The sequence below is a fragment of the Cyanistes caeruleus genome, chromosome 6 (assembly GCF_971803275.1).
Source record: "Cyanistes caeruleus chromosome 6, bCyaCae1.hap1.1, whole genome shotgun sequence".
Taxonomy (NCBI): domain Eukaryota; kingdom Metazoa; phylum Chordata; class Aves; order Passeriformes; family Paridae; genus Cyanistes; species Cyanistes caeruleus.
The window spans coordinates 66,739,618-66,755,540 of NC_141706.1; the positions used below are offsets into that span (position 1 = coordinate 66,739,618).

The 15,923-nt window shown below is 51.7% G+C and overlaps 2 protein-coding genes across 11 annotated transcripts in view; one reads left to right on the forward strand and one right to left on the reverse strand.

Annotated features, from left to right (window-relative positions):
* Positions 1-12,934, reverse strand: part of ATL1 (atlastin GTPase 1) — a 37,306-nt gene extending 24,372 nt beyond the window's left edge. For 2 of the 7 annotated variants that reach the window (XM_086892370.1, XM_086892372.1), the window contains exon 1: positions 4,542-4,750. In XM_086892370.1, coding sequence (XP_086748496.1) covers positions 4,542-4,575 — 34 coding nt within the window. In that variant the 5' untranslated portion in view covers positions 4,576-4,750. Of the gene's footprint in view, positions 1-4,310; positions 4,462-4,541; positions 4,774-12,014; positions 12,143-12,291 lie in introns of those variants that run through there. The other 5 variants (XM_086892376.1, XM_086892374.1, XM_086892371.1 and 2 more) reach the window with 5 other exon arrangements.
* MAP4K5 (mitogen-activated protein kinase kinase kinase kinase 5) overlaps positions 12,889-15,923 on the forward strand; it is a 57,524-nt gene continuing 54,489 nt past the window's right edge. Inside the window, exons 1-2 of one of the 4 annotated variants that reach the window (XM_086892368.1) lie at positions 12,889-13,115; positions 13,313-13,485. In XM_086892368.1, the coding sequence (XP_086748494.1) occupies positions 13,378-13,485 (108 nt within the window). In that variant the 5' untranslated portion in view covers positions 12,889-13,115; positions 13,313-13,377. Of the gene's footprint in view, positions 13,116-13,253; positions 13,486-15,923 lie in introns of those variants that run through there. The other 3 variants (XM_086892365.1, XM_086892369.1, XM_086892367.1) reach the window with 3 other exon arrangements.

Genomic DNA, 15,923 nt, shown 5'->3' on the forward strand with positions numbered 1-15,923 from the left:
CAGTCAAAACACTGCTGGAAGAGCAAAAAGCCATGATCTGTTTGTCAGGTGCAATCCCTGGGCCTGCTCCCTTTCTAGCAAGGCTCCAGGGTAACACAGAATCCCAGAACAGTTTGGGTTGGATGGGAACCTAAAGAACATCGCATTCATTCCACACCCTGTCAAGGGCAGGGACACCTTCCACTATTCCAGGCTGCTCCAAGCCCCATCCAGCCTGGCCTTGGACACTTCCTGGGATACATCTCCAGAACCCCTACTTCCCTCCCAGCACACATTTTCTGCATGGTCCTTTATCTGCTCTGTTTGTCAACAGCAGCCTCCCTTTATCTCCACCACCAGTACCGGATTTAGTTTTTTCTGACATTAAATTATTTCTACCCTCTTGTTGCTGAAATTGCCTGAAAATAAAGTTTGGTAAACATGCCATGAAATTTTAGGATATAACATGAAAGGTAATTACACTCTGCATAAAATGCTTATGTGTATGAAGTCCTTTAAATATGCTTTATGGGCTTGGCAGAACTCAGCCCCTTCTCCAGAGCCTCCAGCCCATTTGGGAGATCTGTGTTCACTTATTTTCCTGCTTTAACACTTCAGTTCTCCTGGACTGATGGCACATGGGAGAGTTTCAGGCAGGAGCAGAGGAGCTGGGGGCTCTCCAGAAGTGATCCGTGGGATGCCTTGTGCCTCGCAGAGCAGCCAATACCTGCCCCAGCCTCCTTCTCTCCCGCTGGAGAAGGTTCCAGTCAGTGATCCAGGGGAGCTGATATAAAACCTGCTGCCTCTGAACATCACCCAAGCCCTAAACAAATATTTACGTGTGCTGTTTGTCACCCATGGGTTTAACAGGGGAAATGCAGCCAGACACAACCAACACCACTTCCATTAATCAGGGAGGCAGCCAAGGCCAGAGCCTCTCATGGCAGGGACATGACACGAGGCAGGACAAGGGCACCATGGCACCGCTCTGAGGCAGGCTCAGGCCATCCTGGTTTTTCCCCAAAAAGAAAAAGTCAGGCTGCTCTTTCTCCCACCCATCTGGTGAATCCCAGCTATTCCAATTCCCTGTACAACACTGCACTACAGCCATGGGAGAGAGACTTTGGATGAGGACCTGGAGGGACAAGGGGAAATGGCTTCCCACTGCCAGAGGGCAGGGTTAGATGGGATATTAGGAAAAAATTCTTCCCTCTGAGGGTGGGCAGGCCCTAGCACAGGGTGCCCAGAGAAGCTGTGGCTGCCCCTGGATCTCTGGAAGTGTTCCAGGCCAGGTTGGATGGGACTTGGAGCAACCTGATCTACTGGAAAATGTCCTTGCCCATTCCATGATTCTATAATCACATTCAGCTTGCAATGTTGACTTGTCTCTTCTTTCAAGTCCCAGAACTTTATTTTCTTTTCTCTTTCACAAGCCAGTCATTTGGTTGTGAATATTTCTGCCTTTTTGTGTAAAGGCCCCTCTGTCTGAAACATCTCAGCTTTCACTTGTCAGGTTCCCAGCATTCAGAGTCACAAAGAAATGCCAGGAAGTGGAAACTGAAAATCCATCATAAAAGGGCAGAAATCAAACAGCAAACAGAGAGGATGTTAACATGCTTAAAGTGAAAAACAACCTACCAAAATCACAGTTTTCTTCTCAGTTTAACCCATTGTGTGCAGTCTAAGATGTGGCAGTGATGATCCCTGGCCTGTCCTGGAGAGGAGTCTCTTCTCAAAATAGTTCCTTGGCTTTTCTTGGCTCCCTTTAGGAGCTCTCCTAAATCCCCAATCCAGCTGGAAAACCCTCACCAAGAAGTATCTATAACCTCTGTAATCCCTTTTAAGGTTTTAAAACTGAATTTTTGATAGGTGGATCATTCCAATTTCAACACAAAATTGGCCAGGATGGGAGCCATGAGATTTCACACGATCTGTTCCAGTCTGTGCTGTTTAAAGGAGTGACTGGGAGCAGGGATCTCACTGGATCAGAGGCTCCAGGCTGCTGAACATCTGCAACTGCCAAGCACAAAGAATTTCAGACAAAAATCAGTGTAATCTATTACAAACCTCCAAAACTTGGACTAACAATCCTTACTTTGGGAAAAGCAGGGTCCACTACTCACAGCAAGAAATTATTTGTGATTATTTTTTTTCATCTGCAGCTGCCTCAACCATTCAACTGGCAGCAGTTGTGAGGTCTAGGCACAGCTTGGCACATTCAGGAAGAGCCTTAAATGAGGCACAACCTTCTGCTGACCTTTAGCCCAAGGCTAAATCCTACTCTGGATGCATCACACACCCCTACACGAGCTCCCAGGGATGTGACAACGACCTAGCTACGACCAGGGGCAATCCCACATACTCACCCTAATTTGCTCTGTGAGCTTTAAAAAAGCAAATTATTTTTCTGAAACAAAGGAGGGTTACACTCAGCAGCTGCCTGTTTCCAGGCCTGAGTAACTAGGGCAAAGTTTGATCCGTTTCAAAATAGCGTTAATATTTTTAATGACCCATAAGCCCATTTTCAGAACAAAGCAAGGACTTTCTCCTTTCTGCCTCAGATTCAGGAAAAGCCTGAGCCTCCTCCTTTGCCAGCTGAAAAATGTAGCAGTGGAATAGTCACCCCATGGACTGATGTCACCACACAATGCTGCAGTCACTGGATGTAAACACAGCTTTCAAGGCAATGAGGTTTTGTTGTATAAATAAAATAAATAAATTTATTAGAGGCAGCCCTTTCTTTTTCTTTCCTATTAAAAATTTGAAGCATTTTGCTCTCTTAATTTCTTACTCTTAACGTCAACCAGCCTGGCAGAGAGCCAGGAAATCCTCTAGGAGTAGGTGAATGTCTATGGGATACAGGGAATGATTTTGAGCTGTGGATGGGTGGCAGCAGAAGGCGACTGATCCCACAGAGATCCACTTGGATCCGTGGGTGCTTCCAGATCCTTGCAGAGAAGCTCAGGAAGAGTTCATCCATCCCATCAGTGACACATCACATTTCCCAGGAGCAGGGCTCAGCAGCACAGGCTGAGGGATGTGCCTAATTCCCTTGCTGGACCCAGGCTGTACTTCCCAGGGTGATGCTCCCTCCGCTTCCATCCGGCATCATTTGCATTCCCTCCTCCTGCTCTCAGGATGTGCAGGGAAGGCACCAGCGTGTGGACGTGTGTGCAATTCCCAACACGCACGGAGTCAGGGCTGACACGTCTGTCACACGCTCTGCGAGACAAAGCTGAGAATGGCACCACATTCCCTGGCAAGTTTTCCCTCCGGTTTACCCAAGGATCTGAGGACCTTTATTAAGTCACAGCTAAACACGGCACCGATCAAATGAGCTTTGCCCATTTTCTCCCTCCAGTATCCCAAAAAGCCCATCACCGGCTCAGACACTCCGTTATCCCAACGCTTCCTCCAGCATGCCTCCAAACTGTTAATCATTGCCATGGGAAATCCTAAGCTCATCTACACAAATTAGAATGTAATTTGTGTATCTAAACATCACAGCTCAGCTCACCCGCTCTGCCTGAGGAGCCGGGATATCGCCGGCACCCGTGAGTGAGCTCACATGGAATTACGACTCTGGAGGAAACGGCAAATTGCTCTCCTCAAATAACGGGAAATGGCTGGATAAAATCAGATTTGCTACGGAACAGCGTGTCACTGGGAGTGGGTGAAGCGATACATCACAGGCTGGCTGAAGGTGGAGGAGCTCCTTGCTGGGTGCAGCCCACCTGTGGGACCAGCGTGGGCTCCAGTGGGAAGCAGCGGCTGCTGGAGGATCCTGGCGCCTCTGGAGGGAACCGAAACCTTGCAGGAAGAGACCACAGAACTTCCCCCAGCCGGCACCTCGCTCCGCTCCCTGGCGCCGCTGCCCCAGCTCCCCCGGGATCAGGGGGCTGTGAGGGGACGGGTTGAAAATGGGCCCTGTCTGGAAGGGTGACTCGACAACTAAATCTTACAGCTTCCAGAAACGGGGAAAACCCTCTGGAGGGATGACAAGCCAGGGGTGGCCTTGTGGCGGCTCTGCCGGCGGAAGGTGGGGTGAGCGGGATCCCCGCTCCGAGGTGGGGTGGTGGCTGAGGTGGCATCCGCCATCAGGGGCTGAGGGGACAGCAGGGTCAGAGCAAGGGGTGTCAGGGCAAGCCGGAGGAGAGCCGGGGCAGCCCAAAGGCTCCCCAGGGAGCTGCCGGGGCTGTCTGGCCCCAGGTGAGTCAGGGGGTCCCGCTGCAGCCAGGCCGAGGGCGGTTACCGGCCCGACCCGGGGACACCTCGCCTCAGGAGGCCCCGGAACGAGGGGCGCCCCATCCCGCACCCCCGATCCCACTCACGCCGGCGGAGAACGGGCGGACCCCAGACCCCTCAGGAACAGCGCGGGGGGATCCCAGACACCCGTGTGTCGCCTCGGCACCGGGCAAGCCCTCCGCCCCGCCCGGACCAGCCGAGCCCCCCGGCCGCGTCCTCCCGCCGCAGCCCCGCCCCGGCGCGGCCCGCGGCCGCCTCAGGCCCGGCATTGTCCGCGCTCCCCCCGCTCCCCCCCGGTTCTGCCGCTGCCGCCCTACCCCAGCTGCTCCTGTCCCGGCGGTTCCGGGCCATGGCGGCGGCTGCGGGAGGCTCCGTGCGCGCTCCGAGCCGCGCTGCGTCTGGCGGGGCTGCGGCGGCGGCGCGGGGCGGGCGGGGGAGCCGGCGGCGGCGGCAGCAGCAGCATCCCCGCCCGCCGCTCGGCGCGGCACCGCGGCACGGCCCGGCACGGCCCGGCCCGCCGGGGCACCCGCCCACGGCACCCGCGGGGCCGGCCCCGGGCACCGCTGCTCGGGGTGCGCGCAGCCAAGGGGGCCCGCGGGCGGGGCTGCCGCTCGTGGTGCTGCACAGCCACCCGCGGGGGGATTGGGGGGGGGCTCCAACACCCAGGTTATCCCTGCCAGAGCACTGGGACCATTGGGGCATCCACACCTGGAGTGTCCTAACCTGGGGGCACTGGATGCACTTGTAGGCACCCACAGCCTGGAGACATCCGCCCCAGGGCAGGGCTCCCGGCTCATCTGGGGCACCGAGCATCCCTGTGGGCCCCACGAGGGGCCGTGGCTGCGGGACACGGCACAACCGGGACGGGTGGTGAGTGCGAGGGAACATTTGGGCTGAGAAATCACCGCAGGGATCTGCCCTGGGGTGGGGTCAGCCAGGCCCTGCTCCCCCAGTTCTGCCTGTGCCGGCAGCATCCACAGGCAGCAGGAGACACTCACTGTGCTGGTGCAGAGGTGGCACAAAGGATGCAGCCTAAGGGCTGGATGTGGACAGCTCTGGGGAGGATTTCAGTGCAGCACAGTTGATAACATAGAATCCCAGCACGGTCTGGGTTGAAAGGGACCTTAAAGCTCATTTCATTTTGCCCTCTGCCATGGCAGGGACAACCTTCCACTATCCCAGGCTGCTCCAAGCCCCATCCAGCCTGGCCTGGAACATTCCAGGGATGGGGCAGCCACAGCTTCTCTGGGCAATCTGGGCCAGGGCCTCACCACCCTCACAGTCAGAATTCCTTCCTCATATCCCATCTAACCCAGATGAAGCCATTCCCTGTGTCCTGTCCCTCCATTCCTTGTCCCCAGTCCCTCTCCAGCTCTCCTGGAGCCCCTTCAGGCCCTGCAAGGGGCTCTGAGCTCTCCCTGGATCCTTCTCTTCTTTAGGTGAGCACTCCCAGCTCTCCCAGCCTGGCTCCAGAGCAGCCCTCAGAGCATTTTTGTGGCTCCTCTGGACTTGCTCCAGCACCTCCACATCCTTCTGATGCTGGAGGCCCCTGAGCTGGAAGCAGCACTGCAAGTAGGCTCTGCCACAAGAGCAGAGTAGAGGGGAATAATCCCCTCCCTCAGCCTCCTGCCCACCCTGTTGGGCACACAGCCCATGCTGTGTTTGGCTTTCTGCTCCACAGGGAACTTGCCCACTCCCACCTGCTCCATGTGGACCAGCATGGGAGTGAACACACTTGTCCTCAGCTGCTGTTTGCCCACACTTGTGATGCCAACAAGCTGCTGGAATCAACCTGACTCTGAGGCCACAGCCCAGTGCTGCTCTTTGGAAGACACGTGGCACAGCACTCAAAGATCAGCTGATTAAACTGGAAATGTGGTGGTCACCAGAGGGACAAAATCTGGCAGGATGGGAAGGGAACTGAGCCCCAGATTGTATCTGCAAGAGGAGATTTTGGGAGAGCACTGATATTTCTGCACTCAGGGAAAACCAGTGGCCATCCAGGTTTGTTGCATTCACAGGAGCCAGCAGGATTTGCTCTTCATTCCTGACAGTGGGAAGAACACTCAAAAACGAACCAATTTTTCAGTTTCCAGGCATCTGATATGTACCAAAGCCATGTGTTGTTGTGCTCCCATTGATATGCTGATACTTAATTCCTGAGTGCCTCCTCCAACACTCTGTGACTGCCTCCCGTTGGCCTCTTCCCTGTGTTTACAGCATCAGAAGGAAACATGTAATTTTGGCTCTCTGAAGTGCTGGCTCTCTCACATGGCAGACAGCTGAATCCTGCCCACCCCTGCCGGGCACCACAACCACGAGGAGCTCACTCAGCTTTGCAGAAGCTGCATTAGGATTTTTATAACTAATCCCTGAGATTGCACATGCCTGTTGCTGCTTCGATGTATCAGAGAAGAGACAGGTGTTGTGAGGAGGGATTTCTTACAGTGGACACTTTCTGAGGGGTTCAGATAGGTTGAAAGAGGAGATTAAAAGAAAAGCAGCTGGGAAATGGACAGGGGAAATAAAAATAAAAAAATAAAAAAAAGAGGATGGAAAAGGAAATTTGTTAATTTGAAAGTCTGATTAAACTGGGATGAGCTCAGTTCTGTTTTCCTCATTCCCTTTGAGAATTGCTGCTAAGGTCAAGCTTGTACTTTCCCATTTACTGGCATCTTCTCCTTTTCTCTTGCCATCATGGAATGTGGTATCTCAGTGAAAGAGGAGCGGAGAGGTTTGATCCTGTGCTGTGCTGAGTGGATTGTCTGCATGAACTCCCAAGGCCTTTTCCTGCATTATTTCCTATGATCCCAAGTCAAAGGCTTGATCTTTTGTCCAGAGAGTGACTCAGCATTTGTTCATTTTCATCCATCCCTTCTCTCCACCGATTCATCCTTCCTTTATTTTCCCAGTTGCAAACAGCCCTCCTTAGGAAGCATCTTTACATTCTTGCTGCCCGAATCACAAAGAGCTGATTTTACAGCACAACGTTCTGGAAGGATTCTTGAGGAAAAACGATGCTAAATGGAGGAAAGACAAAAAGACAAAATACCCCACAGAGGGAGAGCACAGCTGGCGTTCAACACCGCGAGACACAGCGCAGAAAAGGCCCCGGAATTCAGAGAAAACCTGGATTTAAATCCATCCTGCATTCCACTGGCAGGAGGAGTTTCATAATTTACCTTGATTCGAGTGTCCCACTTACCCAGGCAGCATTTCCAGTTGCTTTTCATATCCCCGGCCCTTCGCAAACAGAAACCGGGCGCGTTGTGCAACGCTTATGTAAGAGGTGCCAAAGGGACGCTGCCAAGGCTCTGCTCTTGCTCAGGTGCCACCACAGGCTCGCTGGGACTTGCTGCCGAGGAAAACGCTGCCATCCACATGAGTTTTCCTTGGAGAAGGTGCTTCCTGAGCCCCCAGGTGACAGATCTGTTCTTGCAGTGGTTATCCGAGGTTCTGGGATGTGTTCGCTTCCTCCCTGCGGTTTTTATTATCACTTCTGGGTTTTGCTCTTTCACTGCTTCTGCTGAATTGCATTGGATGTCAAATGTGTCTGAAGAGCATTGCAAGGGGATGTGTCCCTGGTGGTTACACTGCCTGGCAGGGATTCCTTATTCCAGGGTTAGGAGGCCTCAATTCCTTGGAAATACCAAAAAGGGATAAAACGGAATCACCTTTTTCCCCCGTCCCTGAAGCTAAAACCTTCCTGACATCTTTCTGGTTTGGTTGGGTTGGTTTTTTGGTTTTTTTCTTCCTGAAATATTTTAAGTGAAGCAGATCTTTGTTGCTTAGGAAATCCTGCTATTCCTGCAGCTCCCATTTCTCACCCCGAACTGTGCTATGACCGCCTACATTTCCATGGGCTTTGCAGCCAAAGGAATTATCTTTGCTGCTTCTGTAAACACAATTGCACACTAGAGCTGCACAGAGGTATTTCACTGTGGAGGAGACAGAATTCCAGCAGTTAATTAAATGACTTGTTTAATCAATCAGTGTGGAGGTTCTTCCTTCTGGAAGATGCTCCGTAAACTAAAGGAACTACCTAAGAATAAAAAAAACCCATGGAGATAAAGAATCATTAGCCCAGGCCTGGTTTTACTTTGGTGGCTGCCTTTGCACCATCTGACTGTGATATTCTTATTTCTCTTTATTATTATTTTTCCAGAGCATGGTGGGGCCCCCCCAGGGAATGGCCATGTTCCCAAGGCTGCCAGAGCTCCAGGAGAGCTCTCAGGCACAGGCTGGGGTTGTTGGGGTGTCTCTGCAGGGCCAGGAGTTGAACTGGATGATCCTCAGGGTAATTCCATGATTCTACAGTTTAGAGGTCAGCAAGGCAGAGGATCTCTCCTAAGCCAAACTTCCCATCTCTTTCCAATGCAGTTTTTAATTTGTCCCCTCTCTCCTGCACTGACAGATGGACACTATTGAAAACATCCTTCCTCACCAACCCCCTTTTTTTGTTTGCAACGTGGCTTTAGTGAGCCCAAGCCAAAATCTGTGTGTGCCAAGTTTGTTTCTAGGATTTCCCCCTGAAGATACACCTCAGCCAGGAAAAGGCTTCCAGCTCCTCTTGGCAGAACCAACCAAATCCACCTGTCTGGATGATTCAGCAGGATACTTGCAAAATGTTCCAGCCAGGTTTGTGCACCTGGAAATGGGGGAAGCAGCCGGGTTTCCAGGCAGTGCTCTGAATTTCCCTTTTTCATTCTGTTTTTCATGGAAATGGCCACATTTTCCTGCATCCTTGTGCTGAGCAGTTGCTGTCTGGTCTCACCTCTGCCCTCCTGTTCGTGCTGGTGGGAGGGAAGGGCATCCAGCTGGTTTCCTTCCTTTGAATGCAAAGAGCACAATCAGCTGCAAAGTCTCCTGAGATGCATCTACGTAAATGGGGTGACACAAATATAATGTATAGCCACAGTGCCCCTCTTCCTTCCGTGAAAAACAAATCCTTGCACACAGGGCTGAGCTGTGTCTTGTTCAATTCTCCTGCTCCTGCAAGAGACAAAAGGCTTTCCTCTCCCTTTAGTGTCTGTTCTCCCTCCCCAGAGCATCTCAGCACAACCCCTGGAGAGATCCTCAGTCTATGGCAGACTGATGCTTCCTTGAGCAAGTGAATTCCCAAGTTGGACATAAGAAACATCCAACAGGCCTGGATATCTCCTCCTCTTGCTCTCAGCTGTGTTCTCTCCATCCATCTTGCCAGGATTCTCTCTCTTTCTGTTCTTTTTTTTTCCAAGCATTTTTTGTACTTGGCATCACGTGCCCACATCTGCTACCATGCCAACTGTCCCCCAAAGGGCCACTCCAGCAGCAAGAAACCATTCAGGATCCCACAAAATCTTCACTATCCCTCTTATTCTGGATTCTGATAACAGAGCAGGTGAAGCAGCATGAAACCAAGAAGCCTTAGGAGGTTCAGCATCCTGAACTGGGCTCAGGGGTGGAAAGCTGCCCACAGAAAGCCTGGGAATGGCTCCACTGCAGGCCCTTCACTTGTGGCCGTGGGTGAAGCAAGTGTGTGTTCCACTGGGGAGGAAAACCAGCCTGAACACAAACCACAAACTTTAAAAAAAATAAAAATAAATTTCAACTCATAGGGAAGGTGCTGTAGCAGCTGTGAATGCCTTCCACGTGAGTTTGTTAGACTGTATAAAATTAAAGATATTTTAGCAGTCAGGTAAAAAACTAGGGCTGAAGTATTTTCACTGTTTTTAAAACCACCTTTATTATCTCGTTCAGTTAGAAATTTCTACAGCTCTGCATCCACCGTTACCTGGTGAACCTCAGTGTCTCGTTAAAATAACCATGGCTGTTCTTCCTCCTCAGACCACAGCACAAACAGACCACATTCTCCAAACCCACGTAATGCCTTATGTAAAACCACTTAACATTCCTTTTAAGGCTGGGACCCGTTCAGATGGAAGATGCTGCATAAAAGCACATTCCTCAACACGCTTGACCAGACCCAGTGTGGTCTGGGGTGGAAAACGCAGCGTGTGCTCAGGAGTATGGGCCTGGCAAGGCACAGGGATCATGTCCTGCACTGACAACTCTGCACAACTCATTAGGATCATTAACAAATCATAAAGGTTGGGAAAGCCCTCTGAGACCATTGAGCCCAACCCTTAACCCAGCACTGCCATGGTCATTGCTGACTCATGTTCCCAAAATGCCACATCCACACCGCTCTTAAAACCCTCCAGGCATGGTGGCTCCATCACTGCTCTGGGCAAACAATGCCTGACCACCCTTTCCCTGAAGAAATTTTCCCTAATATCCAACCTCAACCTCCCCTGGCACAATTTCAGGCAGTTTCCTCATTTTTCTCCATTTTCCTAGTCATGAAATGGTAACAGTAATACAGTCCCAGTGCTGCCTTTATCTATGGACAGATGTGCTTCCAGAAGGGACTGAGACCCAGCTGGGAGAGGTGGATTAAAGCTCAGAACGCCAGATGGGCTCTGAGAGCTCACTCTCCACCACTGGCAAGATGGGATGAGAAACTGCACCTCCAGGTGGGAAGTGAAACTTAACCCTGCAGTGACTAAATACAGCAGCTTTTGCAGCCCCTCGGATCTGAGAGATCTTCCAGGAGGCCAAGCCTTAATGAACCATCTGCCACTGGAAAATGAAATGTCCTTTTTGCTGTGCTGTCATCCGATGGCTTGTCAGGAGCAGCAAGTCAGCAGAGTGAAAAGCAGCATCCCAACCCTTCAGCTGAGGAAGGGGAAAGAAAAAGGACACAAACAGCTCTCTATCGGGAGCACAGGAAGCTGATTTATGAGGGGAGAGGTAATTGCTTTGTTAAAAATCACTTGAGGAAATACAGCTCTCTAAAGAGTAAATAGTTTCTTCTTTGTTGGGGGTTCAGGAAAACATAGGTATTTATGTTGGAAAGGATGTACAGGATGCAGAAGGCTTGGAGAGTACAAGGGGAAGTTAAATGGGAATCTCTTTAAGTGAGCAGCTCTGAGCTCTCCTGTTCCTGGGAGGCGGGGCAGGTTATATTTTGCAGCCCAAAATGAGCCCATAAATAAATCCCAATAAACCCAAAGGCCACTCTGCAATTCCCAGGAATATGCACACATTGCCTTTGAGTTTAACCTAAAGCACCACAGATCCTAATGAATCCTGCTGTGGAGCCTGTGGTTCCAAGGAAAATCTTATGCAATCCACACCACTCTGTCAGGTACTACATGTGGGATTTCTAAATGTAAGAGCAAGTTCAAAGCCCAGGCTCCATTTTAAAGAGAGGATCAGTGCCTGGCTGACTACATTGTCATTAGACTTTACTGGACCTGCCTGGGCTGTGTGGCTGCCAAAGCAGAATCTGTTGGGAAATAACCAATCCTGGACACCAGAGACTCCTACATCTGGCATCCATTTGATTTTTTTCTACCTAACTTCTGCAGACATATTTCCTGCGCTGAGTATGTGGTAATTTTGACGCCTAGAAAATCACACCTCCTTTCAGGCCCTAATGATTCTCTGTGCAGCAAGTGCTACTGCAAATTCCAGCATTCCTCTACTCCCTAAACCCACCTTTGGACTTCTTAAATTGTTCAGCATTAATTTCAGAGACCATGGGTGAGCTTTGCCCAGAATTTCAGCTGCTTTGCTGAAAATAATTGAGAAAGGCAGCTATAAATGCTTTCCACTTTGCAGTTTCACAGAAGCTTTTTTTGACTTAGAGAGCCCAGGGAGACAAGTCCCAGCAAGTCTGAGGTAATTCTGGTGTGACTTTCATTGCACTGGCTGCCCACAAAGCTAAATGCTGCGGTATCTGGTACCTGATTAATCCATGAAGAGGATTACACGATGTGGCTGCAAGGCTGCAGCCCAGATCAGTCCTACATCCTCCTCGTCTTCCTCCTCCTTTTCCTTCTCCTCTTGAGCCTCTCTGGAAGTATCCCAGCCTCTGGTGTGAAAGATAGAAAGCTCAGCCTGGTGTTTGGTATAAGAATACATATGGATATAAATATACATAAAATACAGGTGGTGTAGCCAAACTGGGGGTTTTCTTCCTGCCTCCAACCAAGGGGTACAGGTTGAAAGGACTGCCTGTACCTGCACTTCTCTCTCCACAATAAAGACCTGTTGGAACAGGGTCAAAACAGGCACAAAGATGCTCCGAGGGCTGGAAGCCCTTTGCTCCAGGCTGGGAGAGCTAGGGGTGGTCACCTGGAGATGGATCCAGGGAGAGCTCAGAGCCCCTTGCAGGGCCTGAAGGGGCTCCAGGAGAGCTGGAGAGGGACTGGGGACAAGGGATGGAGGGACAGGACACAAGGAATGGCTTTAAACTGGGAAAGGGAAGATTTAAGTTGGATATTGGGAAGAAATTCTTGTCTCTGAGGGTGAGGCCCTGGCACAGAGCAGCTGTGGCTGCCTCTGGAACCCTGGGAAGTGTCCCAAGCCAGGCTGGACGGGGCTTGGAGCACCGTGGGGTATGGAAGGTGGAATGGGATGGGATTTAAGCTCCCTTAAACCCAAACCACTCTGATATTCCGTAAACCCCGGACGCGGCAGGCACAGGGCCGCGGGAGGGCAGCGCCCTGTACCAGCCCTAGGGCAGCGGCTCCCGGAGCGGGGCCGAGCCTGAAGCGGGGCCGGGCTGGGAGCGGGGCTGAGCCTGAAGCGGGGCCGGGCCGGGAGCGGGGCCGGGCCGGGAGCGGGGCCCGCGTTGGCCGCGCCGGGGCGCTGCGGCGGCGCTGCCGGCCCGTCCCGTCCCGAGCCGAGCGAACCCGGCCCGGCTCGGCCGCGGAAGGAGAACGAGAAGGAGGAGGAGGAGGAGAAGGAGGAGGAGGAAAAAGGAGGAGGAGGAGGAGGCGACGGCGGCGGTGCTCCCCCTCCTTCCCTCCCTCCCCGGCGGGACAAAGGGCTGCGGCGCGCAGGTAGGAGCCGGCCCGGCCTGGCCGCCCCGGCGGACGGGCCGCAGCGCCGGCGGCATCGGAGCTCCCTCCCCGCCCGGCCCCGCTCCCAGCCCGGCCCGGCGCTTCCTGCTTGTCCCGGGGAGCCGCGGAGGGCGCGGCCGCCCGCCCGCCTTTGTCTGGGCCGCCCGGAGCCCCCTGAGCCGCCGTTGCCGCCGCAGGAGCCATGGGCCGGGGGCCGCCGCGGTAGGAGCATCCCGGGGCCGGCGGGGACGCGGCGCTGGACATGGAGCCGGCGGCGCGGGCCGGCGGGGATATCCTGAGGCGGAACCCGCAGCAGGACTACGAGCTGATCCAGCGGGTGGGGAGCGGCACCTACGGCGACGTGTACAAGGTGAGCGGCGGGGGGGCCGCCTCTGGCAAAGCCGGAGGATTCCCACTTGTGTGGAAAAGGATTGACTGTGAGGGAGGTGAGGCCCTGGCACAGGGTGCCCAGAGCAGCTGGGGCTGCCCCGGGATCCCTGAAAGTGTCCAAGGCCAGGCTGGACAGGGCTTGGAGCAACCTGGGGTAGTGCAAGGTGTCCCTGCTCATGGCAAGGGGTTTGACTGAATGAGATTTTTAAGGTTCCTTCCAACCTAAACCATTCTGGGATTCTGTGCTTGCAGCACCAGAGAAGGTTCTCTCTTAGCGCTGCTCTTGTTGGAGGTTTGAGTTGGTGAATATCGCGGGTGATACTTCCCGAGGAGAGCTAGAGGATCTCTCTGTACCTGTTTGCAGAACGCATCCAGTTAAAGCACCTGATTAAAAGGGTGCCACTTTATCCCCGAGGTTAATAATAGCCTGTGAAAGGCAGAAGCAGATTAAAGCTCTTCAGAAGCTGGAACGGAGCTGCAGCACGAGGTAGAGTTAGTGCAGCACATCAAGTAGATGCTCTTGGAATGGTGCATACCAAGAGTGGCCCTGTCCATGGCACAGAGTTGGAACCGGGTGATCTTTTAGGTCCTTCCCAAGCCAAACCATTCTGGGATTCTGTAATTTTGTGTTGATGCTCAAATCACCAGAACCACGGCCATGGGGGACAGGAGGTGCAGGCGGTGGTGTGTTCTTCTGAGCCCTGTCCTCAGACATCAGGGATGTTCCTCAGACATCAGGGATGTTCCTCGGACATCAGGGATGTTCCTCAGACATCAGAGATGTCCCTCAGACATCAGAGATGTTCCTCGGACATCAGGGATGTCCCTCGGACATCAGGGATGTTCCTCAGACATCAGGGATGTTCCTCAGACATCAGGGATGTTCCTCAGACATCAGGGATGTTCCTCAGACATCAGAGATGTTCCTCGGACATCAGAGATGTTCCTCGGACATCAGGGATGTTCCTCGGACATCAAGGATGTTCCTCAGACATCAGAGATGTTCCTCAGACATCAGAGATGTTCCTCAGACATCAGAGATGTTCCTCAGACATCAGAGATGCTCCTCAGACAGCAGGGATGTTCCTCATACCTCCGGTCAGCTCAGCAGCTTTTAGGGCTGGGTGAATTATAAAGAAAAGCCTAAAGTTTTCAACCTGTGCTTGGCAAGGTGCGTGTTCAGCTGCACGGGGAAGGAGGCTGTGGGATGTTTTCCTTTGTAGTGCTGTTGAGTGTGCTTAAAATAGACCTGACACAGCCAAGCGTGCAAGGGAAGGTGTGTTACTGTGCCACATGAAAGGCAGCAGTAATTGCTCCTGCTGGGGGAGGGCTCTTTGCTAATGTTCAAATTGAAGTTTTATAGATGGATCCTGTTCCTAGCACCCCTTTGAAATGGTTACTTATGACCTCAGGGAGTTATTTTTAAAAGTTTTCATGGTGCATATTTACCTTCCTCTTTTATTTTATTTTTTTTTTTTTCTCCTGCAGTGCTGTGCACAGATCAGTCAACTTCTTTCCTAGGAATTCTAGCAGTAAATCCTTTAAAAGTACATTTCAGCTGTCATAAATCTGGGACTCAGCATACCTTAAGCTGCTTTGTTTGTGTGTTCCTGCCCAGTGCAGGGCAGCACGACAAGAAATAACTAGTTGCGTTGCAGGGAAGTGTTTTTGTGTCATCTCTTTGTGGAAAAAGAAATATTCTGCTTCTCATTATCCTGGTAATTAGTGGAGAGCTGTGCTGACATGTCATCCAGCTTCCGGTTCCGGAGCTGGGTTGGATGCATGGCTCTGCTCCATGCCATGTAAACACATCCATCCCCTTTAAACAAAAAAATCACAATCCTCTGCCCCCCTCCTCCACTCTTTGGGTGATGAAAAATGTGCCTTCTACTCCTGAAACGGTTTCAGATAAGGAGTAAACCCAAACTTGCTCCTTGTGCAGCCCAGCAAATTTAAATCAAAGTTTTTGGCAGCCGTTTCAGGCATTGTTAGGAGTCTGAAACAGGTATAAAGTTAAAGAGTTTAAAGTAGTTTGAGAGGCTGCATTTGTTTCTAGGTCATTGGTTTGCTCTTTGTTTTTGTAAAGGCCTGCAACAGGAACTGTATCAAGGGAATACTGAATCAGATGGCACTGCCTCTTATGACAAATATGCACAGCAAACTTACTTTCTGAAGTCATTGATGTTATGATAATTTTAAAAGTGAGGTAAACCTTTTTTTCTTGAAAGGATTTAACATTGTACTTTTATTTTTCTTAGTCCCTGGTAAGTCTCAGTGCAGATGGCATATCTTGTGCTCACTGAGGGCTGTCAGAAGTGCTTATAAAATGCATTTATTAGTGAATATCCGAGTGTTTTTTTGTTGCAGAGCTCGGGAAAGGTTTGCTAGAGAGTGCTCTTAAATTAAAATGGAATTTTC